This window comes from Bombina bombina, chromosome 4 (assembly GCF_027579735.1).
Source record: "Bombina bombina isolate aBomBom1 chromosome 4, aBomBom1.pri, whole genome shotgun sequence".
Lineage (NCBI taxonomy): Eukaryota > Metazoa > Chordata > Amphibia > Anura > Bombinatoridae > Bombina > Bombina bombina.
The window spans coordinates 1,160,238,568-1,160,258,000 of NC_069502.1; the positions used below are offsets into that span (position 1 = coordinate 1,160,238,568).

A 19,433-nucleotide genomic window follows, 5' to 3' on the forward strand; every position below is an offset into this window, starting at 1 on the left:
GGATTCCATGTATTGTTTTGTTATCATGGGCTGGATAGGACTTTTTTGTACCTGCAGGGAACTCCTATGGTGTCTGCTAAGCTTCTGTACCTTAGTACCCAGATGTACCTACCCCAAGTGTACTTCACACCTCGTTACTCTGACGTCACTGACACATCTAAACCCCTATAAAATGCAAAGGACTTTTTTTTTACTCAGCAGCATTCAGACATCTGAAGAAATCTTAGGAGCACAAAGCCAAGGAGATGGCTGAATACACCCAAGGAACTGGGAATAACTATCACTCTGGTTTCCCATTTAGTGGAAACCCCATGGGAATGAATGGTCTGCATACTTCTAATGGAGTCATGAAACAGAAGGAAAACTTCCAGATGGCATGTGAGAAAGGTAAGATATATGATTTAGTTATGATCTGGCCATAGTCTGCTGTATACTTGTTTTACCCCATACAAACACTGTATTATATAATGTACAGTAATGAGAATGACTTTATATATACATTTATATTGGGCAACCTGTCTATGTATATATGGTTGTAGTGTCAATCCTGGCTTACTGTACCTTCATGGTACCTACGTCCTCTACATTTGTGTTATAACTGTAGATCATTCATGTTTTTATTTTTATCGCTGATCCTAATTAAATCGTTTTACATTAATCGATACAAAAACGCAAAAACAAGGAAGAAGAATATTTTAGATGATCTTCACATTTTCAAAGCTTAGGACATCTGACATTTAATAACATTATTAGCTTCTTAAACAAAAGCTTACTCTCTTTTCTGCTGGAGAGAAAAATGCATTTTAACCATTAGAATCAGATATTATATATTTAATTTTGCTACTAAGTCTAAAATAAATATTCCATACTTCCTTAAATCTATTAAGTTTAAATTATTTGTCCATCAACATAACATGGTATTATATTACTGACTTTCAATTCATTTCCTAAATTCCTTAAAGGGACATGAAACCCATTTTTTATTTTATGATTCAGATAATGTACTTTTAAACAATTTTCAAATTTACTTTTGCAATCTAGTTTGTTTTATTTTGGTATCCTTTGTTGAAGGAGCAGGAATACATTACTGGAAGATAGTCAATGCACTGAGTTAGCCAATAACATGAGGCTTATACATGCAGCCACCAACTTTTATCTGTTCAATGCTTTACAACCAATTTTCTAGCTATAATTACAATATAGTGGATTGTTGGTTCTTTTCTAATTAAACTCATAATATAATGAGTAATGTAAATGTGAAACCCCATACTGAGTTTGTATTTTGTTAAAGGATACAAATGATTTATTACAAAAGTTTAGCAGGGAACTTACATTAATTAGATATTTATTTCTCCACTATCATTTGCATGGGATACAGTATTTGCATTAACATTGACATTTTTACAAAAGATGCTCTTCATGTCACTGATATGGGAAGCTCTTTCCAAGTTTTTAATAAAGAATCAATTTTGTCAATAATGTTATTATAATTTAAGATGTTCTTCTCTAGATAGAAGATCTCTAAATGTTAATGTCAATTGTTCTAAGACTAAATTGAAGAGTAAGGGGGGATAAGGGACATCCTTGGTGTGTTCCTCTTTTTAACTGAAAGTGCTGTGATATAGAATTATTTATAAGTAAACAAGCTTTAGATAGATAACTGATATTTATATTTTATTTGAAACAATTTATATGTCATAGTTTTTAATTTCATATGATTATTGTCTATCTGCAGAAAACATCAAGCCTCAGACAGCCAGTGATCTCAACTCTCTACAAACAACACAAGCCAAAGTCCCCAAGGATCAACAGGGCACAGTCACCTCCAGTTCTGCCCAAGAGCCACTGTCCCACCGCAGGAAGAGGACGGTTTACAGCCAGGCCCAACTTGATGCCCTAGAGCAGTTCTTCCAAAGTAACATGTACCCAGACATCTACCACCGGGACTGCCTAGCTAGACAGATCCACTTACCAGAGTCACGGATTCAGGTATGTTTTAAAGGGAGCGTAAACAACAAAAATGTTATTGTTTAAAAAGATAGCTAATCCCTTTATTTAGCATTCCCAAGTGTTTCATAACCAACACTGTTATAGAAATATACCTTTTTACCTATGTGATTACCTTGTATCTAAGCTTGTGCAAGCAGCCTCCTTAGCTCAGATCTTTTGACAGGCTTGCATTTTAGCCAATTAGTGTTGACTCTTAAATAACTTCTTGTGCGTGAGCACAATGTTATCCATATGGCACACATGAACTAACATCCTCTAGCTGAAAAAACCTGTCAAATTCATTCATGTAAGAGGCGGCCTTCAAGGGCTTATAAATTAGCATATGTGCCTACCTAGGTTTAGCTTTCACTTAAGAATACCAAGAGAACAAAGCAAATTTGATGATAAAAGTAAATTAGAAAGTTGTTTAAAATTACATGTTCTATCGGAATCATGAAAGTTTAATTTGGACTTTACTATCCCTTTAAGTAACTTATTCATTAATTTTACAATCAAAGAGCACAATGCTAGCTAGGTAGATATAGTTTGTTTGTATTTGGTCTAAAGTAAATTATCTTATCACTTTAAAAGCACATTCAAATTATTTTTTTTTTGGATTTATTGACAATTTATAGACATCTTTTGTGAGGCAGAACTCATAAAAGGACGTAATTCAGTAAAATCTACTTAGTGCAATATGCTACGCATTTGTGGGGTTATCTAAAGGATGAAGTCTCTAAGATGCCAGTTATTGCATGTATATGTATTTCTGAAAACGATCCATTTTATATTCAATGCTTAATGTGTGTTTGTCTTGTGCAGGTCTGGTTCCAGAATAGGAGAGCAAAGGCCCGACGTGAGAAGCCTAAATCAGGCAGGGTCCCTGTGCACCCCGGAATCCTGGGTGCAAACAGCTACCTGTACTCTGCACCGCAACAACATGTTCCAAAGACTATGGCTCAGCAGCAACAAATACCAGTCCAGCCACCTCATAATATACAACAGAACTCTGTCCAGTGGGCCACAGAATCCATGCCTTGGTCTGACTCCTCCTGTGCAGTCTCCAGTGAGAGACACCGCATGCAGCAAGCAGCTTCCAGTCCCTATTTCCACAATATACCATATACAAATCCTTATAGTAACCAGCATGTGTTGTACAGAGGGATGACACCCATTGTCTTCAAGCAGGAACAGGAGGATATAAGCATGAGACATTCTCAGATGTCCATGATGCACATGAACTACAGCTTCAAGAGCTACTATGACAACCTTCCATCCAACAGGACCATCACTCCAGAGATGAGTGAGTTGGTTCCTCAGACACCTGTGTCCACAACCTCCTGCAGCTATGGTGGAATGAGCCAGTTTGCCACTCACAATTCACCAGTACAGGCTACACCCTATCTACAGCATTCTCCCATCTCAGATTGTAGTGTCAGTGACAGTTCCAGTGATGCTCTTTTTGATTGGGAGGAAAATGTAGTTTCTGTCCTCCATGACCTGCAATAAATGCAAAAGCAGAAACAATTAATTTAATTGGACTCATTCGCAAAGTGCAATAATAAATGAACTGAGTTCCTATAGAATCTGACTCTTACAGTAAACGGTGTATTTAGGAAATACCACAACAGCACTGTCTTCTCCTTGCGGTTAAATGTTTAACCCACAAAGAATTTTAATATATAAATTTATATTTGGCATATTTGTATAGTAATATATTGACATTTTAACATTAGTTTGTTCTTCATAAAATATGTTATCAAGTAAAGTCAATTTCTTATCATTTTGTGTGTTGTATTTTTTTCTAATGTAACTATTTGGGCATGTATATAATGGTATAACAGTATAAAGTGCTAGCAGTCTATATAATTATCTACAGTGATGGCACAATCTGGTTGTTAGCTTGCTGACAGTTAAAAAAATTGCATAAATACCCAGGACTTTGATAAGAAGTCTTTTATCTCACACTTGAAAGAAGAGAGCAGAAACTCTCAAAAGTTTGACTTTCAAAGTGTTTTGGGTCCAATAAAATACTCCTGTCAGTATAGTGTCTGGATCACTGGACTACCATTGTTTTTAAAAATAATTTTGCTATAGATTTATTTAGCATTACATCTTGTGGCAGTAATAATGCTTTCATCAGCCAACAGAAAGTGTCTATTACTCTGTGCACACAAAAGGTAGTAATAATATAAACCACTATCTCCTTGTTTATAGTTGTTGTGAAGTCACTCTAACCTGTACTGATCATTAAACTTCAGTTGAGGTTTTACATCAGCTTCTAGGTTTGTTGCTTTATGAATACCCATTTGCTTATTTACTAAAGATGATTGTGTATATTTAACCAATACCTTCATTGGTTAAACACTCAATTCCTTCCTCTTACTGATTTACAGATTTTACAGATATCATTATTACAATTATTTATATACTACTCTTTAAATGCAGTTAAACAGACATTAACCTATAATTATAAGCTAATCAGAAAAACCCAGTCACACATATACTTACATAACTGACAGGTACATGCTATATTTTTTGTTGTATTAGTGTTATTATGGTGTATTAGTCTCCATTTGTTGACACATGCTTTTATGGCCAGGTGTATTAATGTTCACTGGCTGACCGGCACGTTATTCTGGTGTATTCGTGCTCATTGGCTGACTGGCACAAGCTATTTTGGTATATTAGTGCTCATTGGCTAACTGGCACATGGTATTCTGATGTATTAGTGTTCACTGGCTGACCGGCACGTTATTCTGGTGTATTCGTGCTCATTGGCTGACTGGCACAAGCTATTTTGGTATATTAGTGCTCATTGGCTAACTGGCACATGGTATTCTGGTGTATTCGTGCTCATTGGCTGACTTGCAACATGTTATTTTGGTGTATTAGCAGTGGCATATTTAGGTTTTGTGTTGCCCTAGACACTCAAAATTCTGCTGCCCCGCCCAACCCCAAAAAAGTTTTTAGGCCTTTTTTACCCTTAATATTTTTTTGGGTCAGTGTGTAAAATGATTTTTTTTTTCTTCTTCATAACAATTTAAAAGAAAATGGCTAGCAAAACACTTGCATACAGGTGGGTTGAATTGCATGCATCTCATACCATTTTCTCCCTTAGAGAAGGGAGAGAAAAGAAGGGGAGGGAAGAGGATGGAAAGAATGAAGGAAGGGAGAGATGGAAGAGAAAAGTGGGGAGGGAGAGGAGAAAAGTGAAGGAAAGAAGGGAACAAAGGAGGGAGTTGAGAGAAAGAAGGGAGTGAGGGAAAGAAATAAGGGAGGGAGGGAAAGAAGGGAGGGAGTATTGGAGGGAAAGAAATAAGGGAGTGAGTTGAGGGATGGAGGGAGGAAGGAAGGGAGATATGAAGGGAGGGAATGAATAATACACTTTGAAACAATCACTGCCCTTCACATGCAACAACATACAGTAATTACCATCATTCAAGTAATGAAACTTTTTAAGTGTCCATTTACTATTTACTTTGTGGGTTCATGAATGCAGAGAAAGTTATTAGTAGCTAACATACATTAGCAATGAGAGTTTATGAGTAGACATTATAAGCTGATCTAAGCAGTGCACAGATGCATCCAGTCTGTTAGTTACCAAGACCTGCAATAAGCACTGCGCTCGAGACCCACCACAGCTGACAAGAGGAGACAGCATATCGGCACAAAGTCTCCTCCAGTCGCATATCCCCGGGCAAGCTTCTAACCAAGAACGCTTCTACTACAAAAATGCCAGCGGCTCTAAATAAATCAACGGTTTAAAGGAGCACTACCTGTGAAGAGGACCTTAATCAGCGCATGTGCCTTGTCTTCTCTGTAAAAGCTTGCACTTTATTGCTCACTGTACTGTGTGCTGGCTTTTAAAGAGAGGATAGGACAGATGTGCTGCCCCTTCCAAATCCCTTCCCTAGGCACCGGCCTTGTTGGCCTAGGCCATAATACGCCCCTGTGTATTAGTGTTCACTGGCTGACCTGGCTGGTGTATTCGTGCTCATTGACTGACTTGCACATGCTATTTGGTGTATTAGTGCTAACTGGCTGACTGACACATGCTGCTTTGGTGAATTAGTGCTCATTGGCTGACTGGCACATGCTATTTTGGTATATTAGTGCTCATTGGCTAACTGTCACGTGGTATTCTGATGTATTAGTGTTCATTGGCTGACTGGTACACACTATTTTGGTGGATTAGTGCTCATTGGTGGATGCTCACTATTTTGGTGGATTAGTGCTCATTGGCTGATAAATGCTATTTTGGTGTATATTGGTGAATTTAGATGGCACCACAATCATGCATTTTCACCAATAAGCCAAATGATGATATTAATTAATTAAAAAAAATACAAAACCCTCACATAATCACAAGGTGCTAACTCCAAATGGATGGATCTTTATAGTCTACCAGTTGATTATTTTCTACCATCAAAAGTTCTTACAGATTTTAGCTTCTCCAAAACAAAGTGGTTACTGCAAAAGCTCATAGTATCTTTATTTAAATCTAATTTTGTATGCCTGTCATACAATCATGTATGTATTTAAAGCAAAGAGTAGCTTGAGAATAATATGCAAGTATATTTTTTAAAGTTGCATTAGTTATATAAACATTAAAAATATAACTTTTATCCATTATTGGTCTTAACAGTGAGAAATAAGATAACAATGACTGTTCAAATAGACAGATACAATAGGTATGTCTGTTCTGCATGCAAGCCAATCCTATTTTATTGGATTGTGGATTTAATTACCAGAAATAGTTGTTTCATATATAAAAATAGACTTAAAGGGACATTCAGGTTAAAAGGACACTGAACCCAAAAAAAATATTTTGTGATTCAGATAGAGCATGTAATGTTAAGCAACTTTCTAATTTACTCCTATTATCAATGTTTCTTTGTTCTCTTGCTATCTTTATATAAAAAAGAAGGCATCTAAGCTTTTTCTTGGTTCAGAACTCTGGAAAGCAGTTTTTGATTGGTAGAGGAATTTATTCACCAATCAGCAAGGACAACCTAGGTTGTTCACCAAAAATGGGCCGGCATCTAAACTTACATTCTTGCATTTCAAATAAAGATTCCAAGAGAATGAAGAAAATGTGATAATAGGAGTAAATTAGAAAGTTGCTTAAAATTCCATGCTCTATCTGAATCACAAAAGAAAAAAAATTGGATTCAGTGTCCCTTTAAATTACATTTTCATGATTCAGATACAGCAAGTAATTTTAAACAGCTTTCCAATTTACTTCCATTAAAAAAAATGTGCACAGTCTTTTATATTTACACTTTTTGAGCCACCAGATCCTACTGAGCATGTGCGAGAATTCACAGACTATACGTATATGCATTTGTGATTGGCTGATTGCTATCACATGGTACAAGGGGAGTGGAAATATACATAACTTTGAATTTTGTTATAAAAAAAATTTACTACTCAATTGAAGTTCAGACTAAGTGCTATTGCATTGTCTTGTTATCTTGCATTTGTTGATTATGCAAATCTAATGTGTTGACTGGTCCTTTAATGAAACAATTTGCTGTACGCTGTCCATTTAATGGTTGTATGACAGCCAGGTATAAGACATTAGTAGTGTCTAGCAGTAGCTGAGTAGATCTCTTTGAGAATGTATTCTACAATATTTAATTGGGTGTAGTTAATAACTGCAAAACCTTGGAGAGTTTGCTAGGATAAGACCTGGCTATCTGAGTTTACTCCAGTAACAAAGTCTCATTGATGTGCTGAATAAAGGGACATTAAACACTTTCAGATGGTAACATAAAATGATCAATTGTATATTTAAAAAAAAACCTCTACAATAAACTTTCATTATTTATTTTGTCCCCCTTTCCTGTAATTCCACTCAGGAACTGATAAGATCACAATTTCAGTTAGAAATGGAAGTGTAGAACGCTGTTATATTCCACACAGCCAGATTAGGTAATCTAAGTTACAACATGAAAGCTACCATTGTTTTATAAACACTAAAACTTTACACTTATTTTGTTAATATTTAAACAACTAATGAAACTTTTAAAAAAATACATCCACAGGTACTTGTTATTCTAATTTATTTCGTGTTTCATGTCCCTATATGGCCACTAGTGGGTGTAGTTTAGTTTGGCTACCGAAAGACTACTGTTAATGCACTTCTTATCACGCACCTGCTATATTAGTTTAATGCCAGGATGAAGACAAATCACACCTACAAAATGTATACAAGCTACAAAAAAAGTATATATTTAACTATCTAAAAGTAAAACTCCTCCCTTGTTATTGTAATATATATGTTTTCTACTTCTTAATTTGTTCCCAATGATCCAGTTTACTTGCTGGAGTGTTATTACATTGTTTACAAATAGCTCCTTTGTCTTTATATTGGTATTTGAAAAAGCTGACTTGGCTTGTGATACCCTTACCTATACTGAAAGTTTCCAGATATGAAACCCAAAATTATTCTTTCATGATTTATGTAGAACATACAATTTTAAACAACTTCTATTATCAAATTTGCTTCATTCTCAATGTATCATTTGTTGAAGGAGCAGCAATGCACCACTGGTTGCTGACTGCACACGTGAGCCAATAACAATTGGTTTATATATATGCAGCCACCAATCAGCAGCTAGAACCTATGTTCTTTGCTGCTCCTGAGCTTACCTAGATAAACCTTTCTGCAAAGGATAGCAAGAGAAGGAAACAAATTAAATACTATAAGTAAATTGAAAAGTTGTTTAAAATTGTATGCTCTGTCTAAATCATGAATGTCTAATTATGACTTTAATGTCCCTTTAAGTGATAAGATAAAGATGTCTGATCTGCAAGCTTAGTCTATTTTGATGGGTTGTGGTTTCAAAGAGCAAATCAAGTTATTTAAATCTAAAAAAAAATTATAAAGGAGCAATTTCTCAATATCAGTCATTGGGTACACATTAAGTCATTGGAAACACATTAAGGGGAAAGCAGTTTTACAGCACATTGTCCCTTTAACGTCCATGAACATATGTCTATGGGTGTTAATGCCTGTTTTACTATTTAGAATGGGCATACAATGACTTTTTGTACCATTATTCCCCCCTCACCCCATCCAAATAAAAAGTATGCTGTTTCTTTAATTTCATGATAATAATTTAACATTACCAAAGATTCCCTGTACACACAGAGGTACTGTATATCTGTACTGGTGAAATAAAGAAATATCCCCATATACAGTTAATTACCTTTATTGGTGTAAATAAAACACATTACATACATTTTCAACTACAAATTGCAGCAACAAATTTAACAATATAAATAGTTATTCTTTTCAAAAAGTTGAGCTAAAAGCCCAAAATAAAATCCTCAAAGGTCCTTTATGGTAGTAGCTTTTAGATACAGTAGTTCATCATCATTAAAATATTTTACCAGCAGGTAACAAAAAAACTAATTAAAATAAACCTGTATATGGTATAAAATATAAAGAAATCGGGATTTTTCCTCCCAATGCCACATCGTATATAGTCTAATTTACAACTTAGATCATTCCAGAGCATGAATATTAGTACCAAGGTTGCCATCCCAGTCGGTTCCAGAATCTGGGGATGGATCACTGACACCAGAATCTGAGATAGGGGAGTAATGTGTGTAGAGCTTACCCTGACCTGAGGTCTTCTTTCTAATAAAGACATTCATATCCCCATGGCTGCATGGATTTGAAGAGACAGGGATTGGAGGAATGACCTCATTCATCTCTGGTCTTATGGTCCTGTTGGGTGGGAAATTGTCATAGTCCACTTTGAAGGTACAAGGTACAGCCTGTATGGACATTTGAGAGTTTCTTCTGCTCAGGTCAATCACCTCCTCCTTAAAGCTGTTAATTGTTGCTCTATGTCTGTAAATGTTGTGGTTCCCCATGTGGCCTGTGTATGGCATATTTTGAAGAACTGGGCTATATCCCGACTGTCGTATGGGGGTCCTTTGACTGATGGACTCATTACAAGAAACAGAGTCAGGAGAATCATGATATATATCCTGACTCATTTGTGGCTTGAAGCGATGCTGGGGTGTAGATATTTGTTGGTGTTGAGAAACACCTCCTGAGAAATTAGGTCCTGGAGAAGATGAGAACAAGTATTTGTTGGGACATGGGACATTGTAATTTTGTTCTCCAAACACAACTCGCTTTGTAGACTTGTTGCTCCTTCTTCTGGCTTTCGCTCTCCTGTTCTGGAACCAGACCTACAATCCAAGGAAACTTAGTGAGTAACCTGAGACAAGACCATATGATGGCAAAGGAAATGGTTATAAAAAACATATCCCAAACTTATAATAATCCCTTTACACACAATGATACAAAGTACAATTAACTAAAACATAACTATAGAAGAAAGTCAGGCAATAGTTATGTACAATCTCACAAATGCCTAACTTGCTTGTTTGAATTAAATTTTGTGATGTTTCATTCAATTTATTAGCACATTTTAGAATACTAAATTCAACAAAGATAACTTTTATAAGAGCATGATATTTTTCAACACATTTAAAATGTATTTCTGGTCAGGGTATAGGTCGGATGGGTTGGTCAGGGTATACAGAGGTAGGATGGGTTGGTCAGAGAAGAGGTCGGATGGGCTGGTCAGGGTATACAGAGGTAGGATGGGCTGGTCAGGGTATACAGAGGTAGGATATGCTGGTCAGGGTATACAGAGGTGGATGGGCTGGTCAGGGTATACAGAGGTGGATGGGTTGGTCAGTAAATAATACACTGTGTGTAACAAGGTCCTGTGATCACCTACCTGTATCCGTGACTCGGGCAAGTGGATCTGTCTAGCCAGGGTCTCCCGGTGGTGGATGTCCGGGTACATGTTGCTTTGGAAGAACATCTCTAGGGCATCCAGCTGGGCCTGACTGTAGACTGTCCTCTTCCTGCGGTGGGACAGTGGCTCTGGGGCAGAGCTGGAGGTGATAGTAAACTGCTGGTCTTTGGGGACATCGGCATGAGCTGTTTGTAGGGAGCTGAGGTCATTGCCAGTCTCAGGCTTGATGTTCTCTGCAGAGAGAGAAAAAATAATTTAAACATTAGGAGAAATACAGAAGTTAACAACTCAAATCCATTCATATAAATCTGTCATAAGTATATATTTATATAATTGTGTAACGTAGTGAGTGTTTAAACACGGCTGCAAATACTAATATGTGGATTATGCTACATCTACTAAGACTAAAATAGGTATAAATAAACGCTACTGAAAATACCAGAGCAAACTTTGAGCTAATGAATTTTAGAACAAATGTAAAAAATGGTTCCTCAAAGGTAAATCTATTGGTGCTTTATACATGAACTTACCTTTCAGGGGCACCTCCTTGCGCTGTATTGGGGGTACAGTAATTACGGGTGGAGATCTTGCAGCATTAATTCCCATCTGACTAGAATTGGAGGAAAACCGAGAGTGGTAAAAATTGCCAATGTCTTCTGTGTAACCATCCATCCTACCGACTCAAGAACTGCAAAGCCTCTGACTCCCAATGCTGGAGCTTCCAATGATTGGAACTTCCTATGTGGTCTGTGCTTCTCAGAGGTGTGATGCTAAATGAAGTTTATCTTCTGTGTTTTATTGTCTTTTGGAGGCCTGGTCAGGAAACCATCAAAGTACTTAGGTGTGAAAGTTCCTACAAGGTGTAAAGGTGAACCCTGGCGGAGCTGATGCTCTGTAGACACTAATTGTATGAGAGGGGAGAAGATAAGGAGACCAGGACCAGTCTATAATTTCCTGTAACAGAACCAGACAATACCTGAATCCACATTACAGCAGACGTATGTCTGTCTGTCTCATTAAATCCGAGGTAATCTCATTGATACACATAGAAATGAAAAATGATTAAAGGAATTTCAGTGTGGTGAACCTTCAAAATTAGAAAATATAATGTATAATATAATAAACATGACTTCTTGTTAGTCCAAATAAGCTCACGTTTTATAACTGAGGCGAGACAGCTGTTCTGGAACTGTTTTCATAGAAGCACCAGGCAAAATAATTGCATATTATGTAATCAAATCATTAAATAAATGAAGACAAGTTTCTCCTTTGTAACATAGTAAGTAGATCGAATCTTTTGGCATTTACAAACAAAACATATTGCAATATGTGTGTGTGTGTATATATATATATATATACAATTAATGAATTAATATAAAACAATATCCACTTCAATTATATTTACAATGATACGTATGAATATTCTCTTTCTGTGGGTCCTGAACTATATATATATATAAATACAAAAATCACTGTTTACTTATAAAGGTAAATGTTACAAATAACATTAAATGTTGATCAACAGACATTATAATATTGTTAATACTATTGACTAAGAATACTTAAATGTGATACTACATATAATACAAGGGATATTTTCAGGCATTTCTGAACAATACAGCATTAAGATAAAGCAATAACACAAATCATCTCAAATAATATGCGGACATCCTTGTTTTCTATTCATATATTTCTTACATTATGAGAACATATTTCTTAACAAATTAACTTTACATTTTTTTTTGTTAAGTACATTCTATAGTTTAATATAGAATTGAACAATATAAAACTATATAGACAAATACATGTTAAATGGACTATATATAGGATATTATTATTTTATACCATGTGAGTTATTAGTTTAGCTAACATATAATGTTAAATATTCATTGTGTGAAATAAACTCCTTAAAGGGACAGTGAAACCTTGTAATTAAAGGGACCTTAAACCCAAAAATTTTCTTTCATGATTCAAACAGATCATACAATTTTTTAAAAAACATTCCAGTAATTTATGTTATCAAATATAAAATACCCCTAAACATGCAATAGTTTACTGTATCAGAGCAATAACAGGCAATGTTTATTGTAATGAAATATAGTTGTGCATAGACATCTTTCATCTCTTTGTCTTCCTGTGACTACTGAACAAATATTAAAGCTTATAATTAAGACCAGGAAAACCCAAATGGTCTAAAAAATATCTAGGACTGGTGCCAGATCAGAACTGAAATGCACATGAGTGTGTTTCAGTTTTGAATGTTGCAATAGAAATGTATTAACAAAAATGCTACTAGAATAAAGTAACCACTGTTTTAGTGACATTTTTTACTGTGTTTACAAGCATATGTACATATGCCATAATACACATACATTCAAACACTGCATTCACAGTGATCAGTTATTGCATTTGTATCATTGACCAATAGATGACACCACCAGCTCTCTAAGCTGGTGCAGTGTTTGAATGAGGGGCGATGAGCCATATGTACATATGCTCTGTCCACAAATTGAAAGGTCTTGTGAGGAACAGTAATGCATTTTACTAGAAACCTTTTTTTAGCTAAAATGTGTAATACAAAACTGCTTCTTTTAAAATCTATGTATGTGCATTTTAGTTTTGAGAGAGAGAGAGACAGAGAGAGAGAGTGAGTGAGAATGAGTGAGAGAGTGTGAGAGACAGAGAGAGAGAGAGAGAGAGAGTAAGAGAGAGGGATAGAGAAAGACAGAAAGAGAGAGAGAGACAGAGAGAGTGAGAGAGACAGTGAGAGAGACAGAGAGAGGCAGGGAGAGTGAGAGAGACAGAGAGAGAGAGGTAGAGACAGAGAGAGTGAGAGAGACAGAGAGAGTGAGAGAGACAGAGAGAGTGAGAGAGACAGAGAGTGATAGAGAAAGAGAGAGTAAGAGTGAGTGGTAGAGAAAGGCAGAGAGCCATATGGAGAGAGAGCCAGAGAGAGAGAGAGGGAGGGAGAGACAGAGAGAGTGAGAGAGACAGAGAGAGAGGGAGTGACAGAGAGACAGAGAAAGTAAGAGAGACAGAGAAACAGAGAGAGACAGACAGATAGACAGAGATAGTGAGAGAGAGCCAGAGAGAGAGTCAGAGAAAGAAAAACAGAGAGAGAGAGAGTGAGAGAGACAGAGAGAGTGAGAAACACAGAGAGAGAGAGAGATCGAGAGAGACAGAGAGACCAGAGAATAGAGAGAAAGAGAGACAGAGATACAGAGAGAGACAGTGAGAAAGAGAAAAAAACAGAGAGATAGAGAGAGTGAGAGAGACAGAGAGAGAGGGAGTGACAGAGAGACAGAGAAAGTAAGAGAGACAGAGAAACAGAGAGAGACAGACAGATAGACAGAGATAGTGAGAGAGAGCCAGAGAGAGAGTCAGAGAAAGAAAAACAGAGAGAGAGAGAGTGAGAGAGACAGAGAGAGTGAGAAACACACAGAGAGAGAGAGAGAGCGAGAGAGACAGAGAGACCAGAGAATAGAGAGAAAGAGAGACAGAGATACAGAGAGAGACAGTGAGAAAGAGAAAAAAACAGAGAGATAGAGAGAGTGAGAGAGACAGAGATAGAGAAGTAGGATATGTCCAAAAGAGGTGATCAGGGAGGAAGAGATTCATACAACATAGAAAGAGAATCCAGTTCAGTAAATTTACCATGAAAATATGTCATATTCACCATAACTTTCACAGATTAACACTATAAAGTGATATCACTATAACAAAAAGAGGTTTGTTTTGTTTTATCTTATTTTTTTAACTTTATTTAAAAAACAGACAATATATAAGCTCTTACGACCATCATATCAAAAAACGTTAAATGAAAAACCAAACAAAAAACATTTAAACCTCTTTTGTTTTATTTGAAAATAATAATAATAATAATAATAATAATAATAATGACCTTACTATATAAACTTTGAGGAATAGGGTGATAATTTATATAGCTGATGAATTGGAATATGTCATATATAATTCACATCTATTAATACATCTTTTATACCTTTCCTTTTTACTTGCTAATGCATCATAGTATTGAATAAATAAATGTTGCCAAAATGTTTGAACTAAACTATTAATAGAAGCTGTTTTTTTAGATATCCATTGATGTAAAATACATTTTCTTGCTAGCAGTAAACCTGCTACACAAAATATCTAACCTTATTCATATCCTCTTCCATTCTAAGGAGATGAAATGTCAAATATGTATAGAGGTTTTTACTTTTAAATTTTTTGCAAGTCAGAATTTAAAGGCATATGAAACCCATTTTTTTCGTTCATAATTCAGATAGAGCATGCAATTAACTTATTAACTGTAATTTATTCCGTTATCAATTTTTCTTTGTTCTCCTGGTTTCTTTATTGGAAAAAGCAGGAATGTAAGCTTAGGAACCAGACCATTTTTTTTGTTCAGCACCTGGCTAGCGCTTGCTAATTGGTGGGTACAATTAGCCACCAATAAGCAAGCACTACCCAGGTGCTGAGCCAAAAATGGGCTGGCTCCTATGCTTACATTCCTCCTTTTTAAATAAATATACCAAGAGAACAAAGAAAAATTGATAATGGGAGTAAATTAGAAAGTTGCTTAAAATGTCATGCTCTATCTGAATCATGACATAAAAAATTGGGTTTGCTATCCCTTTAACCTTTCACCAAAATTGCTTAAAGATATATGGCACCCAAATTTTTTCTTTCAATATTCAGATAGTGCATGTAATTTTAAACATCATTCTAATACACTTCTATTATCAATTTTCTTTGATCTCTTGGTATTATTTGTTGAAAAGCAAGAACATAAGCTTAGGAGTCTGCACCATTTCTGGAGCACTATATTGCAACAGTTTTGAAAGAATGTTATCCATTTGTAAGAACACTAGAGGGCAGTGCTATTTCTTGCAATGTAGTGTGCCAGATGCCTACCTAGGTATCTCTTCAATACAGAATATCATGGGAATTAATCAAATTTTATAATAAAAGTAAATTATAATTTTTTTTAAAAACTGTATGCTCTGTCTGAAACACAAAATAACATTTTGGGGTTTCATATCCCTTTAATCAAGACACACTCACAGAATAAGTGGAACATACTGGGGTTTTCTAATTGACATTTAATACATTTAATCTGGAAGTGGGGATTCTATTTTCTTACTCTATTAGGAGTTATATAGTCCCTATGCACAAGTATAAACCGTTTTAATATTGTTTCAAGTATGTGAAGGAGATGCATACAAAACAAATTAATGCAAACTTGATGTCAAAATTGTATGTTGAATTGCTTTTAAATTGGAAATTACATAGTTTTGCAAAAATCAAATTTTAAGAAAATAGTAGAAATAAAATTAAACTGTGCATGCCAAAAATGCTGTGAAATTCATACAAATATGAAATTCAAACTGTATTGTTTTCTTTACTCTAAATTGAAATGCTAGTTGGCTGATATGGGGCATTTCATGGGTGTAGCTGAACGTTCTCTGTGTGGTCTTGGGCATTCACTGAATCTTTTAACCCCTGTAAGTCTCACTGTTTTATCTTGCAAACTGAAGTGAGGGAGGGAGGAAAGGAAGGAAAGAAGGGAGGGAGGAAGGGAGGAAGGTAGGAAGGAAGAGAGGGAGGGAGGAAGGAGGGAACGGGAGGAAGGAAAGGAAGGAAGTAAGTGAGGAAGGAAGGAAGGAAGGAAGGAGAAGGAAGAAATGAGAAGAAGGAAAGAATGAAGGAAGGAAGAGGGAAGGAGGGAGGGAAGAAGGAAGGAAATATGTAAAATAGAGAGAAGAGCATAAGGTGAACAATAATTCCATCTCTAGTCCACAATAGTATTAAAGGACCACTCAATGCAGTACAATTGCATAATTAACAAGTGCATAATAAAAAGACAAGGCAATAACACCTACTCTGAATTTCAAATAAGCAGCAGATTATTTCCTTTACAAATTAGTTTTTTCCCCCATTTTCCACCCCCTGTATCATGTGACTGACATCAGCCAATCACATGATACATGATCAGTATTTGTATACCCTGTGAGCTTGTGCACATGCGCATTAGGATCTTCCCCAGACAGTGTATATATTGAAAGACTGTGCAAAGTTTGCTAATAGAAGTAAATTGGAAAGTGTCTTAAAAATGTCTGCTCTTTCTGAGTCATAAAAGTTTATTTTGACTTGAGTGTCCCTTTAAACAAATATACAAGGAAGGAAAATAAATAATGAAAGTATGTTGCAAAGTTTTATTTTTCTGTACCCTTAGGCCAACTATGCTTGTTTAGCTGTGTGGTGTTTGCCTTTAACTTGGTGAGTTTATTTTTTAGAAGGGTGCTGTAATGCATATATTGTATTGTTGAATATGTCATACAAATTCATAACTGATGGAAATGGAGAAGTAAACATATATTTGGAGGCATCATCATATTGTTAGTGAATTGAGGTCACCCCAGTGTTGCTAATGTATGACATCTTAGTCTATGAGGTCATATGGCATTTAAGTGACTGTCTGTATGCACATTTTGGTAAACTATAATTCTGCCTGTATTGACATTGCTGATCAGACTAATGGAATTTTATAAAACCTTATTGAGTTCATAGCTGAATTCACGTTATTTTGAATTTACTGCACTTATATTACACTAATAAAGTTATGTGGATGCCACCAATGTTTAAACTAATACAGGGTGTTGCCAGACTGCCAGAAATACATCAGTGGGATAGTGAGAATTACTGCACTTTTTCACACTGTCTCAGGGTAACAAAAAGATTTCCTTTCATAGTTAAAAAGAAAAAAAGCTCATGCAAATGTCAGTATAAATAGAAAAGCGACTTCCGTTGGGGGAGGAGTTTTGCAGTGTACCTGCATGCAGGTGTTGTGAGAGGACGCCCTACTATCAGCTCCCCGCTCTCAGCCACTTACCTGGGAAAAGCTCGCCGAGGTTTCTGAGCGTGGCACTCTGCAGGGTTTCAACCTGCTCGAGAGCTCGAAGTCTACTCTAGCCGTCATGGCTACGATTGAACCGCAATACAAATCTTAAACTTTCCCTACAAGCCACTATTACTAAGAGGGAGTTACCGACCGGTGTTGAAGTAAGTGAGGAAAGGAGCTATCTTGAACGGCTAAGGTCTGCAGCGGCTGGATAAGGTCTCCCAAAAGTCCCGGTGTATGGTGCACAAGCACAACAAGACTCCCTGAGAAGGTGAAGTGGACCGGTGGTACCAGGGTATATTTTCAGATATCGCCCGGGGGAATCCGGAGACAAGCCGCGTTCACCTGTATTTACAGCCGCACCATCCAGAGCCGGCAAAGAGTGCTGTAGTGGAGAACGAAGATTCACATCTATGTCAGGTTGGGTGTCGAAGTAAACCAGGAAAGGTGCCGTCCTGAACGGCCGTGGTCTGCAGCGACTAGATAAGGTCTCCCAACAGTCCCGGTGTCTGATGCACGAGTACAATAAGACTCCTTGAGAAGGTGAAGTGGACTTGTCAGACCCGGGTACACCCATAGACATCGCCTGGGGGAATTTGGAGACAAGCTATTGGAAAAGACCGGGAGCACTGTGGTCACCTGGATATACAGCCGCACCACTCAGAACCAGCAAAGAGCGATGTAGCGGAGAGCGAAGATTTACATCTATATCAGGTCAGACTCCCTCACGGGCTTTTTATATTTGCATAAGAGGTTTGCATGTTGTTATCTTCTGGCGTTATCTAAGCCCGTTGCTGATTAAAGCATCTCTGCTATATTAGAGACTTTATGCTAAAAGAAAAGGCTCAGCAGTTCTACAAGAGAGCATTATTATTTAAGGGTACAGTGAGAAGTTGCTGATCCCTGGCTTGACGAGACGGCTCTCTGGCTACACATTGTCATTTTGTTACTTGAGCAGAACTTGCCGAGTCGCCCCTGTTCTGTAATATCATTTGCGATTTGGAGACTTGTCTTAAGGAGGTACTGGGCAATTCATCTCATCTTCAACAAGACTTTTTCCAGCTTATCAAGTTTTGGGGAACATTTGTGTATATTAAGAAAGCTCAGTTGTAAATTGATTACACTAACTTTTTCCACCAGTGGTCACTATACAACAGAAGGTCATTGAACTGGGGGCAGAACTAGACGCTGTAATAGTCGCTGAGTGTGTGAACCCCCTTAATTCTGTTATCTGTGGTCTGTTAGCCCTATGACTGGATAAAGAAAAGATCCAAGGAAACAACTTTAGAGGCTGAGGCTATTTCCAAGGGGTTTATGGACAAATCAGTCTGAATAAGATGAATCGCCAGGGACAAGAAGTGTTTTTTCTCTCTGAGGCTGTGGATTTAGAGTTTATTGAAATGTCACATTACATATATTTTTCTCTAAAATGTTGCAATGCCAAGTTAGAGATCTAACACTTGGGTTTAGAAATTTATGTTTTACCAGACTAAGGGTTATATATTAGCTGGAGGAGGTTGATGTGATTCTATCATTATTATTTTCAGTTATTCTAGTGTACATCTAACAATAGACCCAATATTAACTGAAGATATAAAGAGATAAATAAGAATATTAGTTAGTCAAGGGGTAAAAAACCTCTCCAAGTAAAAGTGTTAAGCAACAGTCGTCTCCTATTAAACAAATCTAATTAAATATTTTTCTAATAAGAATCCCTTTAAAAACGATAAGAAAGGTTCTAACTGGGT

General features: G+C 36.5%; 2 protein-coding genes across 2 annotated transcripts; one reads left to right on the forward strand and one right to left on the reverse strand.

Moving 5' to 3' along the window:
- The first annotated feature begins 245 nt into the window (after window positions 1-245).
- On the forward strand, window positions 246-3,498 carry LOC128658256 (homeobox protein Mix.1-like). The gene is made up of 3 exons (XM_053712792.1): window positions 246-387; window positions 1,736-1,989; window positions 2,812-3,498. Exons 1-3 carry the CDS (start codon window positions 246-248, stop codon window positions 3,496-3,498), a joined length of 1,083 nt encoding a protein of 360 aa, XP_053568767.1.
- A 6,006-nt stretch (window positions 3,499-9,504) lies between these two features.
- Window positions 9,505-11,453, reverse strand: LOC128658257 (homeobox protein Mix.2-like). The gene is made up of 3 exons (XM_053712793.1): window positions 11,312-11,453; window positions 10,761-11,014; window positions 9,505-10,203 (listed from the first exon to the last, which is right to left on the reverse strand). Exons 1-3 carry the CDS (start codon window positions 11,451-11,453, stop codon window positions 9,505-9,507), a joined length of 1,095 nt encoding a protein of 364 aa, XP_053568768.1.
- Between the last annotated feature and the right edge of the window lie 7,980 nt (window positions 11,454-19,433).